This window comes from Anoplopoma fimbria, chromosome 8 (genome assembly GCF_027596085.1).
Source record: "Anoplopoma fimbria isolate UVic2021 breed Golden Eagle Sablefish chromosome 8, Afim_UVic_2022, whole genome shotgun sequence".
Lineage (NCBI taxonomy): Eukaryota > Metazoa > Chordata > Actinopteri > Perciformes > Anoplopomatidae > Anoplopoma > Anoplopoma fimbria.
In genome coordinates, this window is record NC_072456.1 from 23,004,120 (window position 1) to 23,031,446 (window position 27,327).

The 27,327-nt window shown below is 40.5% G+C and overlaps 1 protein-coding gene across 1 annotated transcript in view; it reads left to right on the forward strand.

Moving 5' to 3' along the window:
• Positions 1-27,327, forward strand: part of polrmt (polymerase (RNA) mitochondrial (DNA directed)) — a 49,217-nt gene that overhangs the window by 4,234 nt on the left and 17,656 nt on the right. Inside the window, exons 5-15 of the mRNA XM_054602309.1 lie at positions 3,595-3,781; positions 7,203-7,352; positions 9,335-9,502; positions 9,958-10,128; positions 11,784-12,023; positions 13,795-14,580; positions 14,870-14,992; positions 17,117-17,239; positions 18,648-18,827; positions 19,947-20,033; positions 22,755-22,868. Coding sequence (XP_054458284.1) covers positions 3,595-3,781; positions 7,203-7,352; positions 9,335-9,502; positions 9,958-10,128; positions 11,784-12,023; positions 13,795-14,580; positions 14,870-14,992; positions 17,117-17,239; positions 18,648-18,827; positions 19,947-20,033; positions 22,755-22,868 — 2,329 coding nt within the window. The remainder of the gene's footprint in view (positions 1-3,594; positions 3,782-7,202; positions 7,353-9,334; positions 9,503-9,957; positions 10,129-11,783; positions 12,024-13,794; positions 14,581-14,869; positions 14,993-17,116; positions 17,240-18,647; positions 18,828-19,946; positions 20,034-22,754; positions 22,869-27,327) is intronic.

The following is a 27,327-nucleotide window of genomic DNA, read 5'->3' on the forward strand; positions in this document are numbered from 1 at the left end:
AGATTAATATCATGACATTTAGCACGTGCAGTATACAACCACTGGGCACAGCTTCAGTAGAACACTACATGTGTCACAGTGTGTGTGCCTGGTTGATGGCAGCCAAACAATCAGCTTCCCAGGCAGTGGCAGAGCTAATATCATTTTTTCTTTGTTCTAACCTGAAGTCATTATAGCAGGAGTAACTACAGGGCACAAAGGTTCATTTGTTTCATTTACCCTGATGCTTTTTTAAGTACAGACCCTGTTGAACAATGCACTTTCATGCCCTCTTTGAAAAGCCATGACCCAGTTTAGCAGTCTTTTCATGTCAGTCTGCATTTGAAGAACACATCATGATATGTGGACAAGGCTATCTTACTACAAAAGCTTTTAACTATCACATTTTGAAATCGGCATCACCCTCAAAAATCTGTTATTATTATATTTGTTTTGTCCTAATATTCTGTATGTTTTTTTACAAATTAATGGATTTGATTTGGCAAATGAATGCATATGACATGGTAAATACAGCCTGAGCTAATAACTTCTGTATCTCAATTATTAAATAAAATTACTTCCCATAAATTCCTGTTTACTCCCGTAAATCCATCTTGAATATCCCCCAAATGTTTTGTAACCCTAGTTCGGCCCACAACTCTCAGTCTGACTTTAAAGAATGCACCTTGTGAACCGGAGCGCAGCTTCTGTAGTTTCTAATCGCACTGTGCAAAGCGACCACTCCTACAACATGATTTTGCATTGAAATTAGGAAATATTATCACTCTTGAATTTTAGTTGAAGATTTTTTTGTCATTCAGATAATCGCAATCAAAGATTTAATGATCTACATCTATTAATATAATGCCAAACAGTGGTGCTGTTCTGTTTTGCTTTGCAACTAGACCTAAATCCATGTAGTTACTTTCAGTGGCTGCTTGGTGAATAGTTTGGCTAAACAATGTGGGACTCGGGAGACATCGCCCTATGCGGTGTGGTCCAATAGCGGGACAGGCGGCAGGGGCAGTGGGGTTGTGGGTAGATATCTGGTTGGTCCATCGATCACTGCAAGCCGATGCTCGTATGACATCGTCGTTCTGCAGTGGTGCACCTCTCTCTCTTTCTCCAACAGTCCTCACCATCATCACGTTCTCTGTCACTCAGTGTGTTCGTAGTCCGCCTGTTCTTTTCTTCACCATTTATTACGGCCGGGCTGCTGTGCTCTCCTAATATCACTCTCTCCTCTGAAGTCTCCCCTGCAGCATCCTCGCTCTCAATGTACCAATCTGTTCCTCTCTCTCTCTCTCTCTCTCTCTCTCTCTCTCTCTCTCTCTCTCTCTCTCTCTCTCTCTCTCTCTCTCTCCTCACACACTGACTCACGCGCACCCCTTATCCCTCTAAGTTTTTCCCTTTTGTAAGTGCTGTGTCCTCCAGAGCGCTTTGCTCCCTAGGGTGCAGCCGAGCAGTCACCAGGCTGATTATGCCCCCTATCTTTCAACCTCTCTGCTGTCTTTGTTCCTCTGGACCATAGTGCCGGCACCCAGACTAATCCTCTCTTTGTTGGAGGCTCTCTCATTTACTCGGACCAAAATTGCACATTGCATCACACGAGAATCCGAGGCACGAGTGCAAATGCTTTAAAGAAATATGTAAGATACACTGCATAACTTCAAAACGTCAGACAGAATATTGTTATTCAAGGCTTTTCTTAATTGTATTTATTTATTCATTCATGTGCATAACCCTGCTCACTTCTGGTTATATTAAATTGGTGGAAGTCGCTGAGCCAAGGTTTTCCTCCCGATGGTAATTAGCTCGCTGTTATTTATATTTGTCTTTAGGAAAAGGAGTGCAGGGTGAAGCAGAGCGCTCTCATCCTCTGTGGTCGATAACAAATGGGGTTTCCTCGTTTCTGTCTAATGGATTAGTCGTGCAGTTCTGTTGTTTACCTCAAGGGAGCAGTGCAACCAAACATGATCTTCAGGCTCCTTGTTGGGCTTTATACCCTAAAGTGTGCATGGCACTAACAAGGTTCTACCCCTGTAAACAAAGGACATGTGCAATTACATGCATAAGAAGTAGTGCACAGTGTAGGGTCATACAAATAACATTTAGTACCTGGATGACAGTCAGTCATTGTAAAAATGAAACATTGCGTTGGCTCAATTTATAGACCAGAATAATACATCAATGTACAGCTTAATGACATTATTTACCACAATTCATAAATCATTTACACAAGGAAAATATTTATCACTGAAGCCCCGAATCTCACTAATCACAGAAGAATAAAGATGCATCCAGGCTGAACATTTTAATTCACAGGCCTTCTGAGGTAACGTATATCAAATTGAGTTATAATATAATGACTTTATTGCACCTCTCATTTTGAATTCCAGGGACTGGTTGCACATTGGTATCATCTCCATTCTGCAGTCCCGTCATGGAGACTGTGCTCTCTCTAGGAGATCTCTGGGAGATTGTATTTAAATAAACATTTCAGTGATGTTGTCAGTGCCCATCTGCCCCTGTCTCCAACTCATGCTTTGACTCTGTCAGTGCAAATATTTCAATTAATATTCTGCAACTGTTGATTAGGGAATGCGAGACATATACAATGATCCGACAGACAAGGGACGGTTTTCAAAGTTGAATTAATCAGGAGCCCAGCAAGTCATATGATTATCCTACTCCTATTCCCACATCAACAGGCAGGTCAGAAGGTCGTGATCTCTGAACTTGTGATCAGACTCTAAAGTTTGTTCTATCATAACAACCATAATCTCCCACGTAAATGAAAATCTACTCCGTGATCTGATGGGCTGGTTCTCTGGTGAACTTTCTGAACCCTGAATCTGAACAAACCCTGAAGTATTGAAATAACTTTTCTGCAACAGAGTTTCATGGAGGTTATATTTTCTGTGTGTGTGTGTGTGTGTGTGTGTGTGTGTGTGTGTGTGTGTGTGTGTGTGTGTGTGTGTGTGTGTGTGTGTGTGTGTGTGTGTGTGTGTGTGTGTGTGTGTATATATGTATATATATGTGTATGTTAGTGTGTGTATATGTGTGTATATATATATATATATATATGTTTATGTATATATATATGTATATATATATATATATATATATATATATATATGTTTAATGGAAAACGCCGGCAGCTTTTACAAAACCCACGTTGTTTTTGCTGTATTGTATAAAATCAACATGCATTTAGTGCATTTCACACTTAACATTGCTGCGTACTTGGCCAGATTGCATTTTATCTGGTTAAGTAAAGGTTAGATAAAACTCTTTAAGTATTTGGTGTTTTACAGCTTAACCAGAGGATGTCTAGTCTATGTATTGCGACTCTAACACTCCCTATTGAATGCGTTATGAGCAAATCTTACTCATCGATCTCTTTTGAGTCTTTGGGGAATGACTGGACAGCATGTTGTTATTCCAAACAAATTCCAATAGGACAGATTTAAAAGCCAGAAATCTCAGAACCTGGCACAAATAATTATTCAGCCACTTGTTCTGATGAGTGTCCCCGCTGATGTAACATGGCTAAAGTCTGCTCAAGGGCCAAATAAAACCTGGCTCACCAACTGTATGTCCCTGTATGTCCAGGTGTCTGAGCCAGATGGAGGATGATGGGCTGTCGGTGGACGACCTGTTCAGCCAGTGTGTGTTCCGGCAAGATGAGAGAGACATGGTGCTGAAAGCCGTGCACATCGTCCAACCGGACTACCAGCCCAGCCTCAACGCAAGCCCAACGCAGTGCTCCTCATCGCTGGTCCAGGACTTCTACACGCAGGTATCACATGACGGCTTTGACACAGAACACTGATATATTATTGGCTGACTTAGAGGCACTGACAGCCTGTTTTCACAATTATGACTTTTGACTTTGATTGATGGCCCCCTACATGAACACATTATTTTCTCCCAAAGTTTGAACAGTTAAGGTTATTTTAAATCTAAAATTCTTGATCCTTGTTCTCTGTTGAGAAAATGTTAAGTCACTTATATCAGAGACCTTAATTTACGACCAGGACCCCCTTTTAAAAGCGATTTAAAATCTCAATGGGATTATCCTGGATAAATATAGTTTGAATACAAAAACAATTGTTTATTAATATTTTTTTCAACCAAAATATGTCAGCGGTTTCGTTGCTCAAGTTTCCAGACCACTGTCAATCAAATCTGATCAAACCACACATAGTCCGTATGAGGCAGTTTTGAATGTTAACTCTTAATGAATTATAAATAAGAATCCTTTTTTTCCTAAAACTTTAATTTTGGTTGTTGCTCATGTAGTCATGAATGAATAATATTGAAGGTTTTTGAAGATTTAGGGGTCTTGAGTGGTTTATATATTCAAGTGTAATCATTGTAAATTAAAATAAAACATTTTCGGGATGTGGTATGTATGAAAAGCAGAGAAATGCCAATGGGCCCGGCAGTAATCCTTGTGGTTCGCCAAAGTTAACTTAAAGTAAAGCACTCTAAGATTCAAGAGTTTGACCATCCATCATTATTTTAAAATAAACACGAAACGACTTGTCATCATAACCATGTACATCTGAGTGTACATGACACAGTGGCTGCTGGTCGTCATGCTTCAATCTTACAGTAAATGCAGTGTATCCAATAGTAACTGCTTCATGCTAATCTTTGGATGGCAGATGTTTGTTGCAATCAGCAATTTCATGCCCCAGTTTGTGTTACTTTAAAAAGATGCAACGTTTATGTCATGATATGTATATTTCATATGAAATGGATATTCAATCCAAAAGCATTATAGGAATGACTTCAATTTGTTTAGAATCTGCATGGGGCTTTATGTTAAAGAGTGATAACGTATGACGTAAGTTAATTCTTCAAGGCTGAGTCTTGTGTATGTTTCGAGTGTCAAAGCCCCAGAGAGCTGGAAAAGCTGTCAAGGCTCCAGCGTGACTACGAAAGATTTGATTGTCACCCCTTCACAGCCAGACAGGCTCTGGCCTATTTATAGTGAGCCAACTCCGCTTTCTAATGGGTCCCTCTCTTTGCTTGCCTCTCCTCCTCTCCCTCTCCTCCTCCTTTTTTCTTTACCACCTCCCTTCAACTGCTGATTCTCACATGATTCATTAACAGCTTTTTTTGTTCAATTGTGGTATTTTTAGCCTCAATCCTTGCGCCACATTCCCTTTGGTCGTCGTCTGAGTGACATATTTTTGGTCTCCTTTATCTTATTATTGACCCAGGTGTGTGATGGCAGCGGTCAGCAGGTCATGTATTTTTATCTCGGGAGAGTACGTGAAACTATGCCACATGGTGAAACGTGAAACAGGTCAAATGTGACTGCTCCATCACAGTTGCCTCCGATTGCATTTGTAAGGCTGGTTATCTGACTGACTTTCTGGCAGGTTGGTTTTAATGACTGAAAAGGCTGTCCAAATAACTGGTCCAGTAGATAACAGAGGAGCAGACTGGATGGTCTCCGGAGGATTCTGAATCCATGTTAGCAGCAGACACACAATCTAATTAGAATATTGTTTGTTGTTGTGAAATGGAATTTTGAATAAGCTGATGCTCGTACAAAATGCAGTTTGATCTCGTTTCAACTTCTTATCAGAGATTGTATGGTATCCTATCATTTCATCATGATGTTCATCCAGAAACTGAATGCACTGAGTTCATTCAGTTTAACAAAGAATTCAAATAGATTCGCAGTGTGTAAAGCTTTTTGCTTTTCTTTGTATACCAGAAGCTTCAGAAGTGTGTTCCTTCAAAACCATCGTGCCCGCAAATTTTCGCTCGGTATACTGATCGTGTTAGCATCTTAGCTAATTTATTGTTCTGAAATTGTAATATTGTACACAAGCTGTGTGGCACACTACCTTAAGCTTTGCTCAGGCTGCTGGCCATGCTCCATCTCTCTGAGGCTTGATTTACTGTCTGATGTTGTTCTTTCAGCCTTTCTTCAATGTGTACAGATAATGGTCTCACTGCCTCTGGAAACAGTTTACTTTTGTATTTCTTTTAAGCAAGACATTTGGCAAATGTAAGTCTGTTCCTCACAGAAGTTGGTCATCTTGTCTGTCCAAACCACTTTGATCTGGCGGGATGTAAGGAGCACTATTATTATTGTTATTTTTGTTGTTCTTTTTATTAAAATGACTAGTTACAATGACTCTTAAAAGAATGAACAACAACAACTACTGCTACTACTACTACTGTTATTGTAACTACAATATTATTATAAATATCAGTTACAATTACCCCTAAAGGAATAAGAACTGAATAATAAAAATATACATAATTAAAAACCTGATATCCAAAATGTTATATAATTATAACATCATATATAACTAACAGTCTGACTGCGAGACAGAGCAGTCAGATTGCTCGTGATTGTGCCTTTTAACTCTCTCACACACACTCACAATTACAATACTGCCGTAAACAGGGATACCGGTATACTGTTACAACCAGATTTCTGATCAGTATTGGCTTTTGTAGAACATTTTGCTTGCTGGAGTTATTTCCCCTAATGCAACAGGGACTCCAAACATCACCATCCCAGCATTGCTTACCTGCCATTAGATGTCCAGTCGAATCTTGAAAATAATAAACTCAGAACAAAGAACTCTTTGTTTGCTCTCTAGCAATACTGAGCCAAACCTTGTGAGATTGAAACTGGGTTTAACACTCTCTTGGCAGCACACTGAGATGGTTTTATGACTTGGCCTTCACTCACTGGCCTGAAAAGACCTGAATTGGTCCTCCCAGGCAAAGTTTATCCCCAGGTAGTGGTTCAAACAACTTCCAGCCAATAAGTGGTCGATTGGTTAGAGGTGTTTTAAAAGTAAGATCAGTGTCTGTATGTCAAACTTACCGTCTTAAGAGGTTAAGCATAAGGTAAGAAAGTCTCTTAAAGGTTCAGTGTGCATGTTTTAGGTGGAACTATTGTCAAAAATTCAATATGATATTCATTATTATGTTTTCATTGGTGTAAATTCACCAGCAACTAATAATCTCTGTGTTTCCATTAGCATAGAATGATTCCTACATATTTACATAGGGAGCAGGTCCTCTGCATCAAGTCTGCAATGCTTCTACAGCAGCCCAGAATGGACTAAACACTGGATCTTTAATGTCATACAGTTAGAAGCAGTCATTATTTTTCAGGTTCTGTCTGTCTTTCTTACTGGTGTGTATGTGTGTGTGTGTGTGTGTGTGTGTGTTTTTAGAGGTCAGACCACCGATACCCCAAACTGGACTTCACTCAGGAGGAGCTTCAGGAGCGTTTCAGACTCCAGCTCAGCATGGAACAGGCCTGCACCATCACCATCGACTCCGTGGAGGCTGCCAAGCCCGTTACTGAACACATGGCTAAAATGGTAAACAAACCCACCTGTTGCCTCTCCTCATCTTCATCACACTCTCAAGACACCAGATTCTTAGAAATGTGGATTTATAGTGCTGTGATGCTGAAAATCCACAAGTTATTAAAAAAATGATGTGTTATTGGGTTGTCAATAATAGTTGGTTTGGTCTTCAAAAGTCTATATATATATATACCTTAAATCCTAAAATATACTAGAGGTAAAACATTTGGTATTTTAATTTATTATTGTCAGACTGGTTGAAATAACTGGTACCCTATGTCAAGAATCTCCTTAAAAATAGAAGACAACATTCCCAGTAAACCTTGTTGCTTCCTGTTTGATAAAAAAACCTAGTTTCATTGGTGCGTTGATTTTGTCTCTTTAATCTGCACAACAATCCTGCAAAATCCAACATTCTGGCTCACAATACAAACATAGAGGGTGTGTTTATCTTGGCAGTTGTCTTGACTGTTTAAAAAGATCATACTAATATAACACTGTTTACGTAGTGATGATATTTTGACATTTATGGGGTTTTTTGTGTTTTTTTTTACATCTAATGGTACCCCATTGTTTCCTATGAGTGAAGTCCCTCTTTTTCTTTGATATAAACTTTTAAATAATATGCATCTAGGCCCGACAGGTTAGAGTAAGAAACATATTCCGGTGGCGTGCCGTTTTTCCTGCTCTGGCATTTACAGTCCAGACTGGCTCGTCTGCCTCTGCAGATGGGCTACGTGGGAAGCGAGCAGGCTGAGAGTCCCTGGAGGTCAGGAAGCATTTACAGACAGGCAGGGCAGAATAATAATGTATTGTAATGGAAGCCTCTGGAGAGAAAGCCGGGTCACCTCTCCATCCATAATCCAGACTGACTGAAGAATTCTACAGAATCTCATTGTGCATTATTCATGCAATGGTTTCATGTTAATCATGAAAATCAAGAAGCACAGCTGAAGTTGTGATTAGAGTGCACTAAAAATAATAATGGTGAAACAAGTGCTTATTCTGGCTTCTCCTACATTTAAAACACTTCAGACCAAAATATTTAACACAATGTGAGGGCACAGAACAATGTTGGGTTAGATGGCTGTTGGCAGGAAAATAATCAACACTTAACTTAAAGACACTTAAGTGTTTCTACTGGAAAAAAAAAAAGGTCACTTCAAGAGTAATAAACAATCAACAAAATAAGTTTTTTGCTTGTAAAAAGTACAAAAATAAATTTGAAAGGAAAATTCACATGGTAAGATTTCTTGAAATTAGATGTTACATGTAGGCCTTTCAAGACACAACAGCTAACCAGGCTCTGTCTGTATAACTCCCCCAGAATACCACGACTAACCGTTTTAACATTCCAGTTGTTGTAGGGGTTAAACAAACAAGATATAAAAAGGTTCATTAGTAAGTTTTAGGTGAGTTGGTAGGCAGAATTTTTCTTTATCTTCGGGGGAAACCAGGCTTGCTTTTTACCAGTTGTTGTTCGAAGCTAAGCTAACTGGTTCTCTCTTCATACTAGTAGCATCATTCTTCTCAAGTAAGCAGAAATGTCAAATAGTTTCTCTAACTTCAGTCTGCTGGAATCTGACGTATGATGATTTATGGTATCATTGATGAATTGATTACATTGCTGCAAGCCATTCTAATGGACCCAGAAAGTTTTTCCTTTCAGTTCTAGTCTCAGATAAATCAGTCGGTGGCCCGTCAGTGTTTCTCTCAGAGGGATGGTCTGTTTTCTTTCCTGTCACCTGGAGGTTTCTGCGCCAAACAAGCCTAACCATCAAATGAAATGCACGCTCATGCTTCACAATACCTTGTGTCCTGTGAGAGGTGGCCCCATCTACTGCTTCATACTTTAAAATGCCGTTCCATTCGGTTCATACAGTATGTGATAAACAAGCAGCGGTGCAGGATTGTTCATTTTTATTTGACACATCTTTTGAGGGGTTTTCCAGCTGTCAGTCGCTGTTATGAGATCAGTTGTGTTGTCCTTTCAGAGGGAGCTGGTGGCGGATCAGCGGGCACAGTGGCAGAAGGTCCTCCTCCAGGCCCTGAGGGAGAGTAAGATGATCCTGGCTAACACCAACACCAAGGACTACAGGCTTAACCTTTATCCCTACCTCTGTGTGCTGGAGGATAGGGAGTACGTTGACATCATGATACAGGTAATACAAACCACCTAACCCAGCCTAGCACTCGATGAAAAAGCCAGAAGTGTTTGAGTCAAAGAGATTTGATTTAAATGTACCACAATGTTGTAGAAAGGTTTGTTCTGATGTCACTTCTACACTACTTTGTTTTTTCCACACTGCTGTTGTGCAATAGGACCAAACCCCATCTGGAAAACCACAAAACACAAATCAAGCAGCTGACAGTGACAACAGCTGCAAAAACATCAGGGATTATCTTTGGCAGCAAAGGATAGCATGCTTTGATCAGATACCTTTGCTTCCAACATAGACAAATGCACAACATGTGTTTTTCTAATTATGAAAAGACCATTTACACTTTGATTTCCCCTCTGACTGAAATTGCTTTTTCATTCAATCATCATTTTGTGACAGAATGTTCAGAAATGTTTTCCTCTGTTCGACATTTTGAACTGTGTCCTACTCCTCAGAGCGTTGCCAACCTGCCTCCCAGTGGAGAATCCCTGAAGATTTTGGCCAGAGATCTGGGTAACAGGGTCTACACCAAGTACTCTGTGCGGCAGAAGCACCAAAACCAGATGGTGGAAAAGTTACACAACATTTACAATTCTTACACGGACCTGCTGGCCAAAGACACAAAGGTAGAGAAATCGCCTCACTCCATGTTTCTTCTCGTGTGTTTACTTATTATTTTAGTTAACCAGAGCAAGATTTATTTTGCATGCACAGTAGATATTTGTTACAACAAAAAGTGAGAGGCAAACCTTTTTTTAACTTTGGCTGTAGGGCTGCACAATAATCAAATAATAATCTTGATCACGTTTTCGGCTTCCAACTCTTAAATGAACAAGATTTACTGTGAAATTAACATTTAAAATACAATTCTATTTATGTTTTGCTTCGAGGAGTTGCACTGTGGATAAGGGCCAGTCAGGGGGCAACATCCGGGTCTAAAAATAAAGCCAATGCGAAAGTGCCTTAAACTTGCATTCTGTCCAATGGCCATCAGGGGTGACCTCTCTTGTTGCAAAATAAAGTCTGATTGTATAGAAGTCTCTGAGAAAATGACTTGATATATTACCTCATTAACAATGTAAACATGTGTTTATGGTCTCAATCGTATGTTCTAGTCTTCTACAATACAGCATGATGTTCATTTAGTTATTTTGATCCGCTTTATAATAAAATAGGCGATAAAGCAGGGTATGCTTTAGGGCGTGGCTACCTTGTGATTGGCAGGTTGCTTACGCTGCGTTACAGTCTGGGAAGTGTCAGTCTTTCCATCTTACAACATCCACCATGGCAGTCCACAAACCAATGGGTGAAGTCACGATGACAACGTACATCTCTTATTAACAGTCTATGGTACCAGTCTCATTTTAATGCAAAGATCTGTACAACAGCAGGGATATAGCACAGCATGGAAAGCAGTGCTCTGTTTGTTGAAAATGTTCAATAATATTATTTTGTTCCTAAAATCAATGAATAATCGTGATCTCAATATTGATCAAAAATAATTATGACTCTCATTTTGGCCATATTGTGCAGCCCTATTAAACAGTATGTGATATTTTATGAAGTACTTATGTTTAAACTATTCTTTACAAAGCATATAAACAAATCATTTCTATGTAGTTTTCAATCTAAAGGAAGGACACGACGGCTATAGAAACCAAAAAGCAAAGGTGCAAACTTAAAGACATTGTGATTCACTGCTTCAGCTCTATTTACATAAAACACAATACCTGACCTTTTATTCTGTTCCACCAGTGCTTTGATAGTTCTGGTACACAGGGGGAAAAACACCAATGTCATCAGGATTGTAATGAGCAACAGCTCATTACATTCCAGTAGCTAGTTATATCAGAAGTTAGTTAAGGTGTTTGTTTACATGCAGCCTTTGTAGTTAAAATGAAGCTTATTATTGTGTTTTTGTTGTTGTTGTTATGACACAAAACTTACTTACTTGTCTGAGGACCAAATAATGTTTTTATCCCCTCGGATCACCTTGTTCTTGAAGGCTCCCTAGCTGTGTGTTCTTGTTTTAATACATCAAGGCCTTTTACAGTATTCATCACATTTCTTGAAAACATGAAAGTTATCTTTTGATTAGATCACAAAAACACTGTCAGTTTGACAAATTCTTTTAGGTCTGAATATCAAAAACTGAGATCTTGGTTCTTCTCACACATCGTCGACATGCCTTCCAAACACTGTAGCTCACTGTGATGAGTGATGATGACTCAATTTTCACAACAAACAAAAAAATAACCGGCTTCCATTCTTCTCCCTCTAGGAGTATGACGTCCTGCCAAGCGAGCAGTGGTGCAAGCTTGAGATGGACCAGAGTTCAGGACCCTCGCTGCAGGGAGGAGAGACCCACTGGCCATACATCGTATCCCTGGAGCTCGGCACCTACATGGTGGATATGATGGTCAAGAACCTCAAAATTAACAGCGACATCCTGAACCCGGCTTTCGAGAGGAAGCTGATCCCCATCCTGTACCACATGTACACCTTCCGGAGCACACGACAGGTACAGTTGATATTCAAGTCTTTTTCAAGTGCTCACAGGGAAATGAAAGGAGTCTGCGACCCTGGAGTCGGTAGAGATTATACTCCGGCCAAAGAGACAGGGCTTTGATAACCTGGTAACCGGATTCCTGAGCAATAAACCAGAGCAAAAAATATCCTTTCAGCTGAGATTTATGTGGAAAAATCGTCAAGGATTATATATAAAGGGGATCTTCTCAATCCTGAGAAAAATATTCGAAAGAATTAAAAAATAAAACAACTGTTCATTATGAGAACCCTCCATCAATTTAATTTAACTATAATAGTCATTATGACCTTTTGAAAATGACACACAATTAGTCTGATTTAAAGTTTACCAGTTACTGTTGTTGCACAGAAGTTAACATATTCAATTAATGTTGAAAGAACCAAAGTGGAGCAGAAACTTAAGGAACTACTTGAAAACACTCGACCTTCACTCTGAAGCCTTTTGCCTCGTACACCTGTGCACCCGCCTATCCACTGTGAAGCTCCACAGAGTGTGAATTCCAAAACCATTTTCCCTCTTGTGTGACTTGGCAGAGGGGAACAGTGGAGCAAGATGAATAGGTTCCGGGCTAATCCCTTTTTTAGTGTCCCCTTAATTGGCTCGCTGATTTGCTGCCACGGGACCCCGCAGGAGGGTGAGCCGACCGTGTCATGGGGAGAGGCAGAAAGAGAGAGAGAGAGGGAGAGAGAGAGAGAACCATGGACTTTTTGGACTTAATGCACTTTGACACTGTTGCAGAATTTTGTTCTTTTCTCGTTTTCTCCCCCTCCCCTTTCGTTCTCTTTTTGGAGGTTAGCCCATCAGGGGAGCATCCCTAATGATTTTACAGCACAGCGTGACAGACTGACTCACACAAGCAATGCTGAGGTGTTTTTATTTTTCTGTCAGGTTACTGTATTTATTTTTATGATGGTCTTTTTGTCCAGTCTCACATGTTGTATGTGGAAGTTAGAACTAGGACACAATAATTATGTCACATCAAAGACATGGACGGGGAAAAACATCACCTCCGGTATACCATCCTGACTAGGGGTTTTTAGAAAAAAATGAAATAAAGAAAAGAAAGACGTTCCTCTAGATTATCTGCAATGTGGAGCCTACTGTATGTAAGCAACTTTTCCGGGATCACTTTTAATAAAATAAAAAATGGGACAATTCAGTTTAGCAGTGAGGTTTATTATTAGGAATGCACTGATATTGGATATCGGGTTGATACTGACTCAAGTAGCTCAATCAGGTATCTGTGACAATGGGGCCCATCTATTAAATTCATATCTATGTTTGTATACTTTAAACATTTTAAACTGGTATTAAACTTTTTTAATTAAATTTGGACCAAATTGTTGCTGCGTTAATTTGAAGATTCTTTTTTTTTTTACACAGTTGCTGGTGTTTGATTTATTATTTTAATAAAAAAAAAACAATTCACGAAAAAAATATAGATGTATTTATTTGTTACATTTAGTTTTACAAAGTTAGGAAAGCAACCTTTTAAGTCAAGCCTGATGTTGCCTTACACATCAAAGAAGTAGCTTGCACACAGTGAGGCCTACAGCTCATTAATTAAACAATGGATTCGGATCGGTACTGGGTATTGGCCGAAACCCAAAGCCCAGGTATCGGTATCAGGACTGAAAAATTCGTATTGGTTCATCCCTATTTATGTACTACAGCTTCCTATCATAGTCGTGTGTGTGCTCATTTCTGCTTCTAATCGGATTTCCTCTGATGTTTAACCCTCAAGGTCGGCTTCATCAAACCCCACCCCATCCTGACTCAGATGCAGCAGGACGCCATGGAGACCAAGTTGACCTTTGACTCCTATGTGATGCCGATGCTGTGCCCTCCTGTGCCCTGGACGTCTGTCAAGTTTGGAGCCTACCTGCTGAGCCCTACCAAGCTGATGCGCACAGTGGAAGGGGCCACACAACACGAGGTGCTGTTGGAGAAATGCCAAAACCTCGAACCGGTCCTGGACTCTCTCAACCAGCTGGGAAACTGTGCCTGGAGTATCAACAAACCCTTGTTGGACATTATCATCTCCATCTTCAATGATCGTGGCAGTGATAAGCTAGACATCCCTCCTCCTCTGTCGGAGGCCCCCAGAATCCCCCACTTCAACGCCCAAGATCCCACTTACACCGCCTCTGAGAAAGCACACATGAAGAGGGAGGTGATTAATGCCAAAAAGAAATGCAGTGAGATGCACAGCCTCCGCATGGATGCTCTATATAAACTCTCCATCGCCAACCACATGCGGGACGAGATCTTCTGGTTCCCTCACAACATGGACTTCCGGGGACGTACCTACCCCTGTCCTCCGTACTTTAATCACCTTGGAAGCGATGTCACGCGGGCTGTCCTTGTGTTTGCAGAGGGGAAGCCCCTCGGTCCAAAGGGACTGGACTGGCTGAAGATCCACTTAGTCAATCTGACAGGGCTGAAGAAGAGGAGCTCGCTAGAGGGACGGCTGGAGTACGCTAACACTATCATGGAGGACGTGTTGGACTCTGCCGACAACCCTCTCAATGTCAGTCTCTCTTTACTGCTCTTTCCTGTTCATTGATAGATAGGTCCAACCATACAGTCGTAGTTCCACATAGCATTTCTTGTTAGAGCTTATTAGGTTTGAGCCATACGGCCAAACGGCTACTATTTAAAATGTATTAAATATGCAGATTATAGCAAAACCCCTTTCTCTCTTTTTAGAGGAACGGTTTGTTTAAATAGTGACAATATCTAAAGCAAAGAACAAAACTTTAAAAAGGCTTTATGTATGCAGGATAATATTCCATGTGCTTTGTGTTTGTCTTCCTCAGGGTAAGAAGTGGTGGATGAATGCAGATGAGCCTTGGCAGGCTCTGGCCTGCTGCATGGAGATAGCCAACGCTGTGAGATCTCCCGATCCAACGCAGTTCATCTCCCATTTTCCTGTTCACCAGGTACCATTTAAAAAAAAAAAAAAAAAAAAAAACACAATTATTTGTATATTAACAGAGTTGCATGGTGATTTGTAACACATGTTGGATGTCCTACACATGTAAGATAAGATCTAACTACCCATTAATCCAATAACAAACTATTTATCCAGAGGGAATTGCTGTTCAGCAGTTGCAATACAAAGTGGGAAGAGGGCAAACAAAATGTCTGAGACGTCATGTCTCTACTCTCCATCTCTCTGCATGAGTTAGATGAGTTGCAGAGTCTGGTAGCCTCAGGAGGAAAGGATTTCCTGTCGTCTACTGTGATGCACCGGGTTGATATAGGTCTGCTGCTATTCTTCCCTTGGTTGAATCAAAGATGAAAAATATAAAATGATCTATAGATATTTACTCATCTAACAGCACCTTTAGGCAAATCATAGTTGCAGTTTATAACCTCGTTAGAAATAAGGTCTGCCATTCAGTCATGCTTTATAGGGATGTTTTAGAGGGCACATCAGTGTTAACAAGGCAAGACCTCCCCTGTTATCTGAGGCCATTTTATGTTATATGTCATAAACTCGTAGCTCTAATTTTTCCCGATCAGACCACAGCTTCAGCTATCCTTCAGTGAGATGCAAACCAAAGCATCAGACACATCCTCTTAAGTAGTGACAGTGATGCCTGTGTATTTACTGCACTATGTCATTCCTGTAAATTTATGTCAAGAATTTACTGGTTTAAGCATTATATGAGGATTTTGTATTTTCTTTTTTCTTCGAGTAAAGCAACACTGTCTCCTCCTCAGGCTTTTGCAGCCTCATTATAAAGTAGCTATTATTTGTCACTAAAGAAAATCTCTCTTATTTATGTTGTTTTTAGGAATGTGCATTTTTAAGAAAATTCCTTGAAATAATTGACCAAACAAATTATTGAAATTTGTCATTGCAAATTCTATTAAAGAGCACCAATAAAAAAAAAGAAAAAGTAAGCGGCAATCCTTTTCCTGACTGTAGGCCTAAAACATATCCAAAAGAATAAGACAAGAGAAAGAGCATTACAGCAAAATGTAATGAAATAAAATGGAGTGTAATCAATATGGCTAAAAGTATTTTGCATCTCGTCCTTGCAGATGTTTTATAAGGACAGTAGCTCCAAGGTTTTCACTCAGTGCAGCATCGTACTTCAACCTGCTCATGGATTGTATATGATAATTAGCCTTTTGGACAAGTCATTCACAATATCATCAAATTGATGTTAATCAATGTGAACTTAAATAATGAATAAACATATAAAGTAAAAGGATCTAAACAGCCAAAAGGAGAAACTTGACTTTTAACTGAACTGCGTTAAGCCCACTGGCAGCCCGCTGCTCCTCCACACAACACGGATGCCACAGCTTTGGCCTGAACACGAGGGTCATAAGGCCAAAGTGAGAGAAAAGAAAAACACACTCGGGTCAGAGGTCACATTTTGATGGAAATTAAATGAAAAATTATGAATTCTACAGCTGGCAGGAACTTGGCCAACTTCACTGCAATATTTATTTAAGGCTTTTTACATTTTGCCTTGTGAGCTGAACATGGGGACGTTGCCGGTGACCAGATCCAGCTCATCTCATTAAAGCGACTCAGTCTGATGGACAGCTTAAAGCATTTCCTTTTTTGATTGAGACACAGTTAGATATAATACTAGGAAAATGAACAATTTATTTCATTTCAATGTGAATGACAAATAATTGTTCATCAGTTAATTGTGCACTTTCCTCGTTCTGATGCCAGATCCAGTTGAACGATGCAGTTATTTAAAGATGCTCGTGATCTTGCATTAATTACATAATTCACTTTTGGGCTGTGGGACATTGAAATATATTGTTGTGAACTAACAGCCTCAACCAAATCTTTTTTCTCATTTATTGAGCAGATGCTCATGTGTTTTCTTATTTCACTTACTCTCTTCTTCTGTTTTATCTGTCCTCTCACTAGTTTCTTTGTTGTTCTTTAAATCATCCGTTCTTTGTTTTGTTCACCTGTAATCTTTTCTCCCGGTGCTGCCCCCTGTTAGTCTGTTCTCTCCTCCTCATCCTCCTCCTCCTCCACATCACCGCTTTAATCTCTCCTCTCCTTCCCTCCACCTCTCCTCCAGGACGGCTCCTGTAATGGTCTCCAGCACTACGCTGCTCTGGGCAGAGATGTTATTGGTGCCACATCAGTCAACCTCATGCCCTGTGACGTGCCCCAGGATGTGTACAGCGGAGTAGCACAGCAGGTCAGCACCAGTGGGCTGTTATTTATTTATTATTTTGGTTTGCATTGATTTTGTTCCCTGCATGGACTCGGAGTCGCACAACATAGCCAAACTATTTTAGTTGCAAGGCATGTTGCAGTTGCTCGGCTGTTAATATTCAGATGACTCACTATGTCCCAGAGTGAGTGACAGATTAATCATGATGAATATATTTCATGTTTCTTAGTGTAGGTCTTGCATTTAAAAGTGCTTAGTTTCATCGAAGTGCAGCGAGAGTAGACTCGCATATCCAAAGGCTTGAGGCAAGTGTGCATACAATGTTATCAAAGATCAGATTGCTGTGAACCTGCGTATTTTTAAGCAGAAACAATTTGAAGCTAATTGTTACGAACTGACATTTCAGTAAAGGAGGAATCAGAGTTTGCTGAGGACAAAGGGTTAGTCCTAGGGCAGTGAATGTAATTACGAAGTACATTGTGGAGTTGTCAGTGAGCTAGGGGAGGCAGAATCTATCTTATTGTTGTATTTCACATGAATTATAATAATTACCATGATTATATCTGGCCTGTGGAATAGCCAGCTGAATAAACGTTGTTAACTCTTAAGGATAAGCTGTACCATAAGTAACATGGCAACAGTCATGTAGACGATGTTGAATCTAGTAGAGCTGAAACTATCAGTTGTTTACTCCATGAGTTGATCCTCAGAAATGGAATTGACAACTGTTGGTTGGTCATTTTTAAGTAAATTTTGCCGAAGATTTTTTGATTCAAACTTCTAAACTGATATCATTTTCTGCTTTTCTTATCTTGATGTGTTTGGACTGTCAGTCACACATAAATGAGCAACACAGTTATCATGTTTTTTATTTTTGGGGGGGAATCCAATAAAGTACAACAATTTTATAAAAAAAAATGTAATCAAAATTGCTGAACTTCAATGAAAATGTACACCAAAATGCAGTTCACTTAATTTAATAAAAAATGTATTAACAAAAAAAAAATCCTACAGTTAATCAAAAAAAAAGAGTTTTAGTGGACTTTAACACAGCATTCGTCAGCAGATAGCAGCATATCTTTGCTTCTGGAAGAGAATTGAAATTTCCAAACTTGCATAAATAAAAATAATAAATAAACAGTTGTTTAGTGGCCTTCCCTGGTGTTGGCTTACTTTGTTCAACAGCAACCACACTGATAAAGGCTGCCTTATCTCAAAATGGAATTAATCGGCTCGATTGATCAGGCAACCGATTAATAGTTTTTTCACTACTGTGATGGAACTTTTTCAGCACTTCCTCCCTGATTATATTAATGTTGATAAGCATTAAAATATCCCCCAAAAGACACGTTCAGAACAGAAGCTGTTTTGTCATTTGCCTCTATTTGAACTACACATCTGTGTGTACCTCTAACATACCCATGTGTTTCAGGTGGAGGAGTTTCGAGTGCGGGATGCACAGAGCGGTATGAAGATCGCCCAGGTCCTGGAGGGCTTCATCAGCAGGAAGGTGGTGAAACAGACCGTGATGACTGTCGTGTACGGGGTCACGCGCTACGGGGGACGCCTCCAGATCGAGAAAAGACTGAAGGAGATTGATGAGTTCCCAAAGGTACCGTAGGGGTGATGGATCTTCGTGGGGCTTCCCTCGCACTGCATACTGTTTTATTTTTAGTGTTGTTGCAGCGTGGTATAGCAGAGTAGCCTTTTAGCTCAGGATCTCCTCTATACGGGTCTTCCCTTACGTCTTCCTCTAAAGCTTCTAAACATTCTTACACACACACTGAGCCCAGACTCGTAATGAAGTACAAAATCTTCTCTACTGAAGTCAATACTCCACAGATATAATTGCTCCATTGTCTCCTATTTGTGCACAAAGGCATTTATCACACAGTGGACAGTGACTGCATATCATTTTTTCCACTCAAGGGGATTCCAGTAGCTTTGACTTTGACATTAAGAGTCCCACCACACTGTCTCTTAGGGAGCTGCACGGAGCCACAGCAAAAGCTTTTAAAGTTTCTTTTAGTCAAGCTAATTTATGTATCATCTTATTGCAGTGAAATACGATATTGCATGGCTCTATCGGGGAGGCCAGGAGTGTAATGCAACAACAGATATAATTGATATCCTGTGCACAGTCATTATGAATCTATTTTTAGTTCGGAACCGTGGCACTTCGATTTGGTTACACGTAAATGGATCCACCCATTCTGTCAAATGACACCGTGGCAGTGGGATGGAGGCATTTAATCTTCTTACAGCTCTGTAGTGCTTAGTATCTGTCAAATAGCTATATACTTCCTTACTATAGTTTGAGTTAATCTCATTGTCTGTATAGATGGGATCGGCATGATCCTGCTGTCAGTGTATCAACAATCTCTCACAGCCGCAGGATTGTGCTAAACGACTTCTGCATAATGTCCCTAATTGTTTAAACAGGGAATTGGGGGGAAAGTGTAATTGTGAGTGATTACAGGGGGATGGATGAGGCAGCACCAACGCAGCAGGAGATCATATCGCTGTAATGATATGAGAAATATACCACGCTCATTCAGTGCTGCTACTTTTATGACTTATATTTTCATTATACATTTAATCTGCAATAATAAGTAAATGGAAAACACAATAAATACTGTTTTTTTTAATGAGAAATGCAGTGGAGCAAAAATATATTATGTGTGACTGTGTGGAAATAATACACAGTCATAATTATGTGTTGTATTTCCAGGAGCATGTATGGGATGCATCTCATTACCTGGTGCGTATGGTGTTCAGCGGCTTAAAGGAGATGTTCACAGGGACCAGAGAGATCCAGGTGGGTTCATTGCACCTACATAAAGTCAAATATACATTTATTTATTATTTTTATTTACAAATCACCACAAGTAACAATTAACAACATGAAGTTGTGTGTTATAAATTGCATAATAGGGCTCAAATACAACTGCTCCTCCTATTTTCAATGCAATCTACACCCAGACATACTGTTAATTTTAGTACACCCATTTTAGTAACTTAATTTTAGGTTTCCATATTTTCTTTTCTTTTCCTGATTTAAAAAAACATTCTGTAAAGGACTACGTAATTTGGTACTCGGAAAAATACACAATGGCAAAAAGGTCAACTAGCACACTTACACTAAAATATACTTTACCCTTAAAATTTAAGTAAATGGGGTTAGCATTAAATAGAAGTAAATAGAAGCCAGGCTTAACAACAGCAAAACTATCTCAAAACATCAGTTTGTCCAGTCGTATGCTCACTACCTCCCATAAGTTTTGACTTAAACCTTACTATTTAAAACACCTCTGCCACTGCCATCTCATGTTTATGCATGCCCGCTGCAAGTCTAGACCAAGTCCAAAGTGATTTAAATGGTATGATTTTGATGAAAACCCATGTGGGGGGGAAAGTAGTGAGCATATGACTGCATAATAGAGACTTTCAGTATACTGCAGGAGTTTTGTGAGAGTTTATAAATGGATGTTTTGATATAGTTTTGCTGTTGTTTAACTTGGCTTCCATTTACTTCAGTCCATTTTTTTTGTTTAGTCAGTTTTGTAATTTTTCTGTCACAGTGGAGACGTGCTTACATCCAGTGAGTAATTGATATACAAATGATAATTTTGTCAGCGAAGTATGCCTTAAATTCAAATTCATTGCAAGTGATACCTAGAGAGCTGAACATGCAAAATTGAAAAAAAAAAAAAAAAAAGAATGTGTCTACAAACACACAGATCAACATATATGAAGAATAAAGTTTCCAATCATGGATGAACGTTAAATTGGGTTAACATGAAACAATTTCTTTTTTTTTTTCTCTTAAGTAATTTGTTTTGAAATCAGCCATGTATAAACCTAACATAATTCATTCACTCTTATTAACATAACAGAACATAATTCCTATTTTCCCTGTAATTAATACAAATGTTTTCACCCAGGAAACTTATAGTAAAGACCTGTATAATAAAAGGTTACTCCAGTTTCTGACTACTGACCTACTACTCCACATAGGATGATATTTTATTTTTGTCAATGACTAGTTTACTTCACTATTACCCTGGCAACGACACCCATTAATCACATAGACTCCATTTATAGATTTAGGACGTGCACCTGGTGGGGGATTGTATATTATCACCACAGGCAGAGAGGAGTCTGGCAGCAAATAGAAACACCACCCACTGTCTGTCTGTGTGTGTGTGTGTGTGTGTGTGTGTGTGTGTGTGTGTGTGTGTGTGTGTGTGTGTGTGTGTGTGTGTGTGTGTGTGTGTGTGTGTGTGTGTGTGTGTGTGTGTGTGTGTGTGTGTGTGTGTGTGTGTGTGTGTCCTCTGGGGAATGTGTCGGCATGGCCCAGTCTGAGATGAAAAATCCCCTTCCCCATCATACCTTGGTGCCAACCTGATGCTGTGTGTGTGTGTGTGTGTGTGTGTGTGTGTGTGTGTGTGTGTGTGTGTGTGTGTGTGTGTGTGTGTGTGTGTGTGTGTGTGTGTGTGTGTGTGTGTGTGTGTGTGTGTGTGTGTGTGTCTGTCTGTGTGCGCACCTGCTGCTTTTAAATAGGTCACATCCTCTTGTATTTCCCAGCGGTGGAAGTATGAGAGAGAGAGAGAGGTAGCTGATCAATTCCCGGTGCTGTTATCCCTGGCCTCTTCGACGCTCTCTCTATATTTCTTATTCTTCCTGTCAAACAGCAACTCAATCTCTTCAAACTATGGTCGTCTTTTCTGTCTGTCTGCTCTTCACTCTCCCTCTGCTTCTTATCAATCTCTCAATCGATCGATCAATCTCTGCAGCTTCCTCTCCATCTAATCTCTCACTCCCGTTTCTCTGCTTTCATGCTATCTTCATTTCATCGTACCTGGGAATATAAGGAGGGGAGGCTGGGGGTGATGAGCGGAGCGGCTTTGGTCCAGACTTCTGCCTCGACTTGTTCAGACAAATGTATCTGTCCAACAGCTTTCTGTGTTCCTGTATGTGTGAGGAGGCACTTGTGGGGCATTAATGGGGTCTCTATTCTTGGAGACAGACTGTGCCAGACACAGCTTAATTTTTAGAGTCGAGCATCAGCTCCTCACATGTTACGCGGCAAAATTGTTTTCTGCTCCAGAAAGTAGAACAGCAGAGATACACGATTTTCATTGACAACAACTGCTTGAACTTTAAACTTCTGAAATTGTTGTGCATTTGATAATAAATAACTTGAAATTGAAACCTAATACATGAATGATATGTCGATTGATGTGGAGAGAAAGTTTGTGTTTTCTGTTTGTTGTTCCATGTGCACCGTAGTGTCCTTTTAATATTTGTAGCCTGATTTATTAAATCCGCCACCCAACTGTCCAAACTCACTGATTTGAGCTTGATTGCTCTGTTGTCTAGACAAACACACACACACACACACACACACACTTACAGACATAACAAATAGGCCGGCTCACACTCCTGATTGTTGTAGGGCTTTGAATATTTTCTGAGTATGCTCCTCAATCTAGTGTATGACCTCACTTTACCTCTGCTGGCGTCTATGTCTTTGCAGGATTGGCTGACGGAGAGCGCCAGGCTCATCTCCAAGTCCGGCCACACTGTGGAGTGGGTGACACCGCTGGGTTTACCCATCATTCAGCCCTACCACCGCACACGCAACCAAGTGGTAAGTCTACCCACTAAAGCCTCTTTTCCACTGCAGGGAATTCACCCAGGGACAGGGGACCTTTGTAGGAGTTTGGGTGCTTTGAAGTGGGGTTTTATGAGGTGCTTATCCAAAGCCAGTGTCTTACCTACGGTAGATGGCGGTCGGCGCGCCCCCAGTATGGAGAAACAGACTGGAATACCAGCACAGGAGCAAAGCAATGTACTAATGTGGACGTAGGCAACAGAAAAACATTTCACTCCCCATCAGGCCCTTATCTGGGGGTAGTACTTTCTGTAAGTACAGGAAGTTACAGGCTGGGGTTCGCTGATTAGTCAAACACACAGCGTCGCATCTTCCACTCGTGTCCCGCTTCATTCATAAAACAAGGAAGTACTCAAGTATCAATTTAGGTCCGCAGTGAGAAGAAACCGAACAAAGGTTTTTTTTTTTCTGACGTCTTTTTTTAAATGACCAAGCTGGTAAACTGAACTACAGGCGGCAGAGTGTATTTACCCCTCCGACCATCAGCAGCCCTCAACCCACTTCATTTCATACGTCAGCGGACTAATTTGCCTAATCCTCGCTGGTCTTTAGACCCAATGTAGAAACGGACAACAATGAGCTGAAGGACACTTTTGGTTCCTTGAAACCTCGTTGCACTTATTGTATTCGTATCAGTTCGCTGCACTTATTGTATTCGTATTCGTTTATTGCACTTATCCTATTCGTAGTAGTTTGTAGCACTTATTGTATTCGTAGTAGTTTGTTGCAATTATTGTTTTCGTAGTAATCTGCTTCTGCACTATACTTTTGCTCTGGTTTATGCTTTAAGATGCTTGTTTAAGAAAGGAGATGCACTTATGACTTCTGGTGACTAGTAGTTCTCTTGAATACCTATGTTGAATACACTTCCTGTAAGTCGCTTTGGATAAAAGCGTCTGCTAAATGACTGTAATGTAATGTAATGTTGCAGGACTCGTATCACATGCGGCTTAACGCATGTGTGGGGGTTGTCATAATTTGTATTGTAAGTCTCACCTTTCGCACCATTCTCAATACTCAACTAACCCTCTTCCTACCACTCATTGTACACACATTTTTCACTCAGTAGACATTTATTATTCTGTTTGCATACAGACTAATATTAGAAACCCCTGCGTGAACCAGCTTAGTGCTGATATAGTGTAATATGTTTTAGACTCGACGCCTCATTATCTTTTTTTCCTAATATTTCCATGAGGTAGTGAAATGCTTTGGATCATCATTTTGACTATTATCATAATTTCACAAGGCAATTTCCACTCATTATGTTTCATTGGACTTTGATGGAATTTCTGATGAAGCTGATAATAAATCAGAGTGGCCACTAAGCTGTGAGTCGGTCGGTTGGTTCTCAGTCAGAGGTGTACAGTCGGCTAACACACATATGAGTCCAATGAGTATTTACAGACAAATATAACAACACTAAGTACAGCAGTTTGCATTATAGCTGTCAGCTTATAACAAGCTATAAATCCTGATCAAATTCAGTGTTTTTATCCACTCGGAACAAGCTCTCGTCCTCATGCAGCCTGCACACAACATTTTGCTTAACTCATTGTGGTTTGGCAAGGCTCAATAAGCACAGGCCAAAACTACTTTGCATGCATTTGGATCAGCCTGCTTTCAACAGACAGGTAATTGACAAGCTCTCTTATCCGCACAAACGGGAACATGACTGGATGCACTCGACCCTCACTGGGCTGTCCAGGTTTTAAAAAAAGGCTTCAGGATTTCTATCTGGATACATAGACAAATTCAGCCTGGCTACCTTTCAGGGCTAAATCTTATTTCACAGACTAATATCTCAAAGCAAACAGTGAGCTTGTGAGCTAATCTGTAGTCTGGCTTTGAGTTTAGTGTGTCCACTACTCATCTCTTTGTGTTAAACAATTTTTTGTCAAAACCTAAATTATTCACTTCCTATTTTTGTGTTTGCTCTTTTTAAATCAACCCTTCTCTCTTTATACCCTTCCCTCAGTCTTATTTCTTTTTCTTCTCCAACTCCAACTCTCTAAAATAATTATTGTCTCGGTCTTCTTACATGCAGCACACCCGGCCTATCATGAAGGCTTAAGTACTGGATGCTTTGCCGGTGGAATGTACGATGGGTTCAGTGCAGGAGTGCACCACTGATGGTGTATTGTGATTGCTGTGAGTGCCTCGACTTTAATGGAGCTCAACAGCATCACTAGAGTTGTCCATCACTGTGGACATCCTGACAGTAGCACGTCTGTGTGCCAGCACATCTGCAGATAACATGCTTGTGCATGTGTGTACATGTAAAGAAAACGCCTGCGTACTGTAAATGTGTTTACGTGTGTGTGATGATGATGATGTAAAATCCATTTTGACCTTTTATAGCCTTAAGCTCGTTAACTAAGTGAAAGGAGAGACAGACATATAGAGTATGCCAAGCACAGGCAGTCAGCTAGATCATAGGTTGGCTCAGCATGCAGACCGGCTCTTATAGTATGACATCAAGCAGAAGGTTGGCTTAGAGGGGGGAGTGACACCTCATAAGAAGGTGCAAGAGAGCGAGGGTGACAGATGGCGGGTCCCCTGATGCAGCTCTCTCTCTCTCTCTCTCTCTCTCTCTCTCTCTCTCTCTCTCTCTCTCTCTCGTGTCGATGTATTAGGCCGATTTCCTTTGATTTGATCTGCTTCTTTCAATGTCCAGCAGAGACATGGTAGCTGATTAGCATGTGAGTTTTTTTTCAAGGCCTAAAGATGATAAATGAAGCACTGACTTCATGGATGAATGAGGGGGGGTTTGGCTTACATTTCACAGATTTTTTTTTTTTTTATCCTGTCAATAATTCTCTAATCCAGTTGCATCATGGGGCAAAAACAATGAAACTTTGCAGGGAGGTCACCTTTTCCCTGCGTGGCTGGATTAAATTCAATCTCCCAGCCTCCTCTCTCTGCCTCTTAAATCCAAGGCCACAGTGTTTCTGGGGGTCATTAGTAATTACTCTCGATAGAACAGGAAGATGAAGTGTGATGCAGGGAAAGAAAACCAATAAGTGGAGAGAAAGTAGCTACACTAGCATCACATAATCAGAAAGGATCGCGTGTGCAAGTTTGTGTATCTTTTAGCATTTCTGTTCGTTGGTGCATACGGAGATGAGTACAAACGCCGGCCACTGTAGTCGAGTATTTTCCACGGCTGATGGGAGTTAAGTAGGATGGAGTAGCTGAATGGAGCTTGAACATACATCAGGGAGGCTGCTTAACAGGATTGGGAGATACTAATCGGATCAGAGGTCACTCTGGCTCATATTCCTTGTTTATTTTTCATTCTCCCCTCCCAGGCAAGGTTACAGTGAAATCTCACTCTCAGGGGATGGTGACAGGGGAGTCATCAGGTGGATTGGCTGGATTTGACTGGATTTGACTGGATTTGTGACTTTATAGCGTGACTAATAGCTGAGTGATCTAATGTCCTCTATGTGGAAGGATACAGTTAGGTTTTGGTTTTTGCCTGTAATTGGTTATTTCCCTGGACAGTTGGGCACTGTGCTATATTTTTTTTGGTACAGTTCAATTAGCAAAAAGAAAAAAAAAAAAAGGTAAAATAAATCATCTTCCTTATCATGGAGGGATTATCAGACAATGGGCCCCCTGGGGACAAATACAGAAAACAGTCCCCCACCCCTCCTATAGGAGCAAGACAGCCAAACTGGAAGAGATTCGCTTTGAATTTCTTTGTGGTCATTTTGTGCCTCTTTTTGGTCGTTTTGCATCCGTTTGTGGTTGCTATTTGGTCAATTTGAGTTTTTGTGGTAGTTTTGCGACTCTATGTAATTGTTCTGCATCTGCTTGATGTGGTTTTGTGCCTCTTTCTGGTTGTTTTGCAGCTCTTTAAGGCTGATATGGTCAATTTGAGTCTTTTCGGGGTTGCTACGTGCCTATTTGTGGTGGCTTTGTAAGATGGTATGTGTCTCTGTCTGGTCTACTTTTCCTTTGTATAGAATTGGAGACATTGTCGGGGCCTTTACAATCAGAGTGAGTCGGCTTTTTTCTAATTCAGGGGAATTTGGTATCTCCAAATGTCGGCGTCATGCCCTCCATGCCTCTTTTTTGCCTTGGAACAGAAGCGAGCCGTTCCCAGGGGTAGCATGGAGTTTCGTTGATCTTGCAGAATCTTGTGGCATTTTGGGGATGAAATAATGAATGCAGTTTGCGTTTCAAGGACATCCCCGAGTGGAAGAAAAAGAAAGCTTGATGGCAAGAAGGTTTTGGAAAAGGTCAGTGGACGCGTGGCGAGATTTAGGGGTGTGCGTGTTTGTCAGTGTCAAAGAGTCTGGAGCTGTCTTCAGGGGGAGAAGTCGAGGGGGGGGACCATGTGACCCGGGACAGCAGAAAAAGGAAATTGCATCCACTTCAATGGCTGGGTCGTGTGTTATTAACCACTACGTGATGAATGGGGATTCCC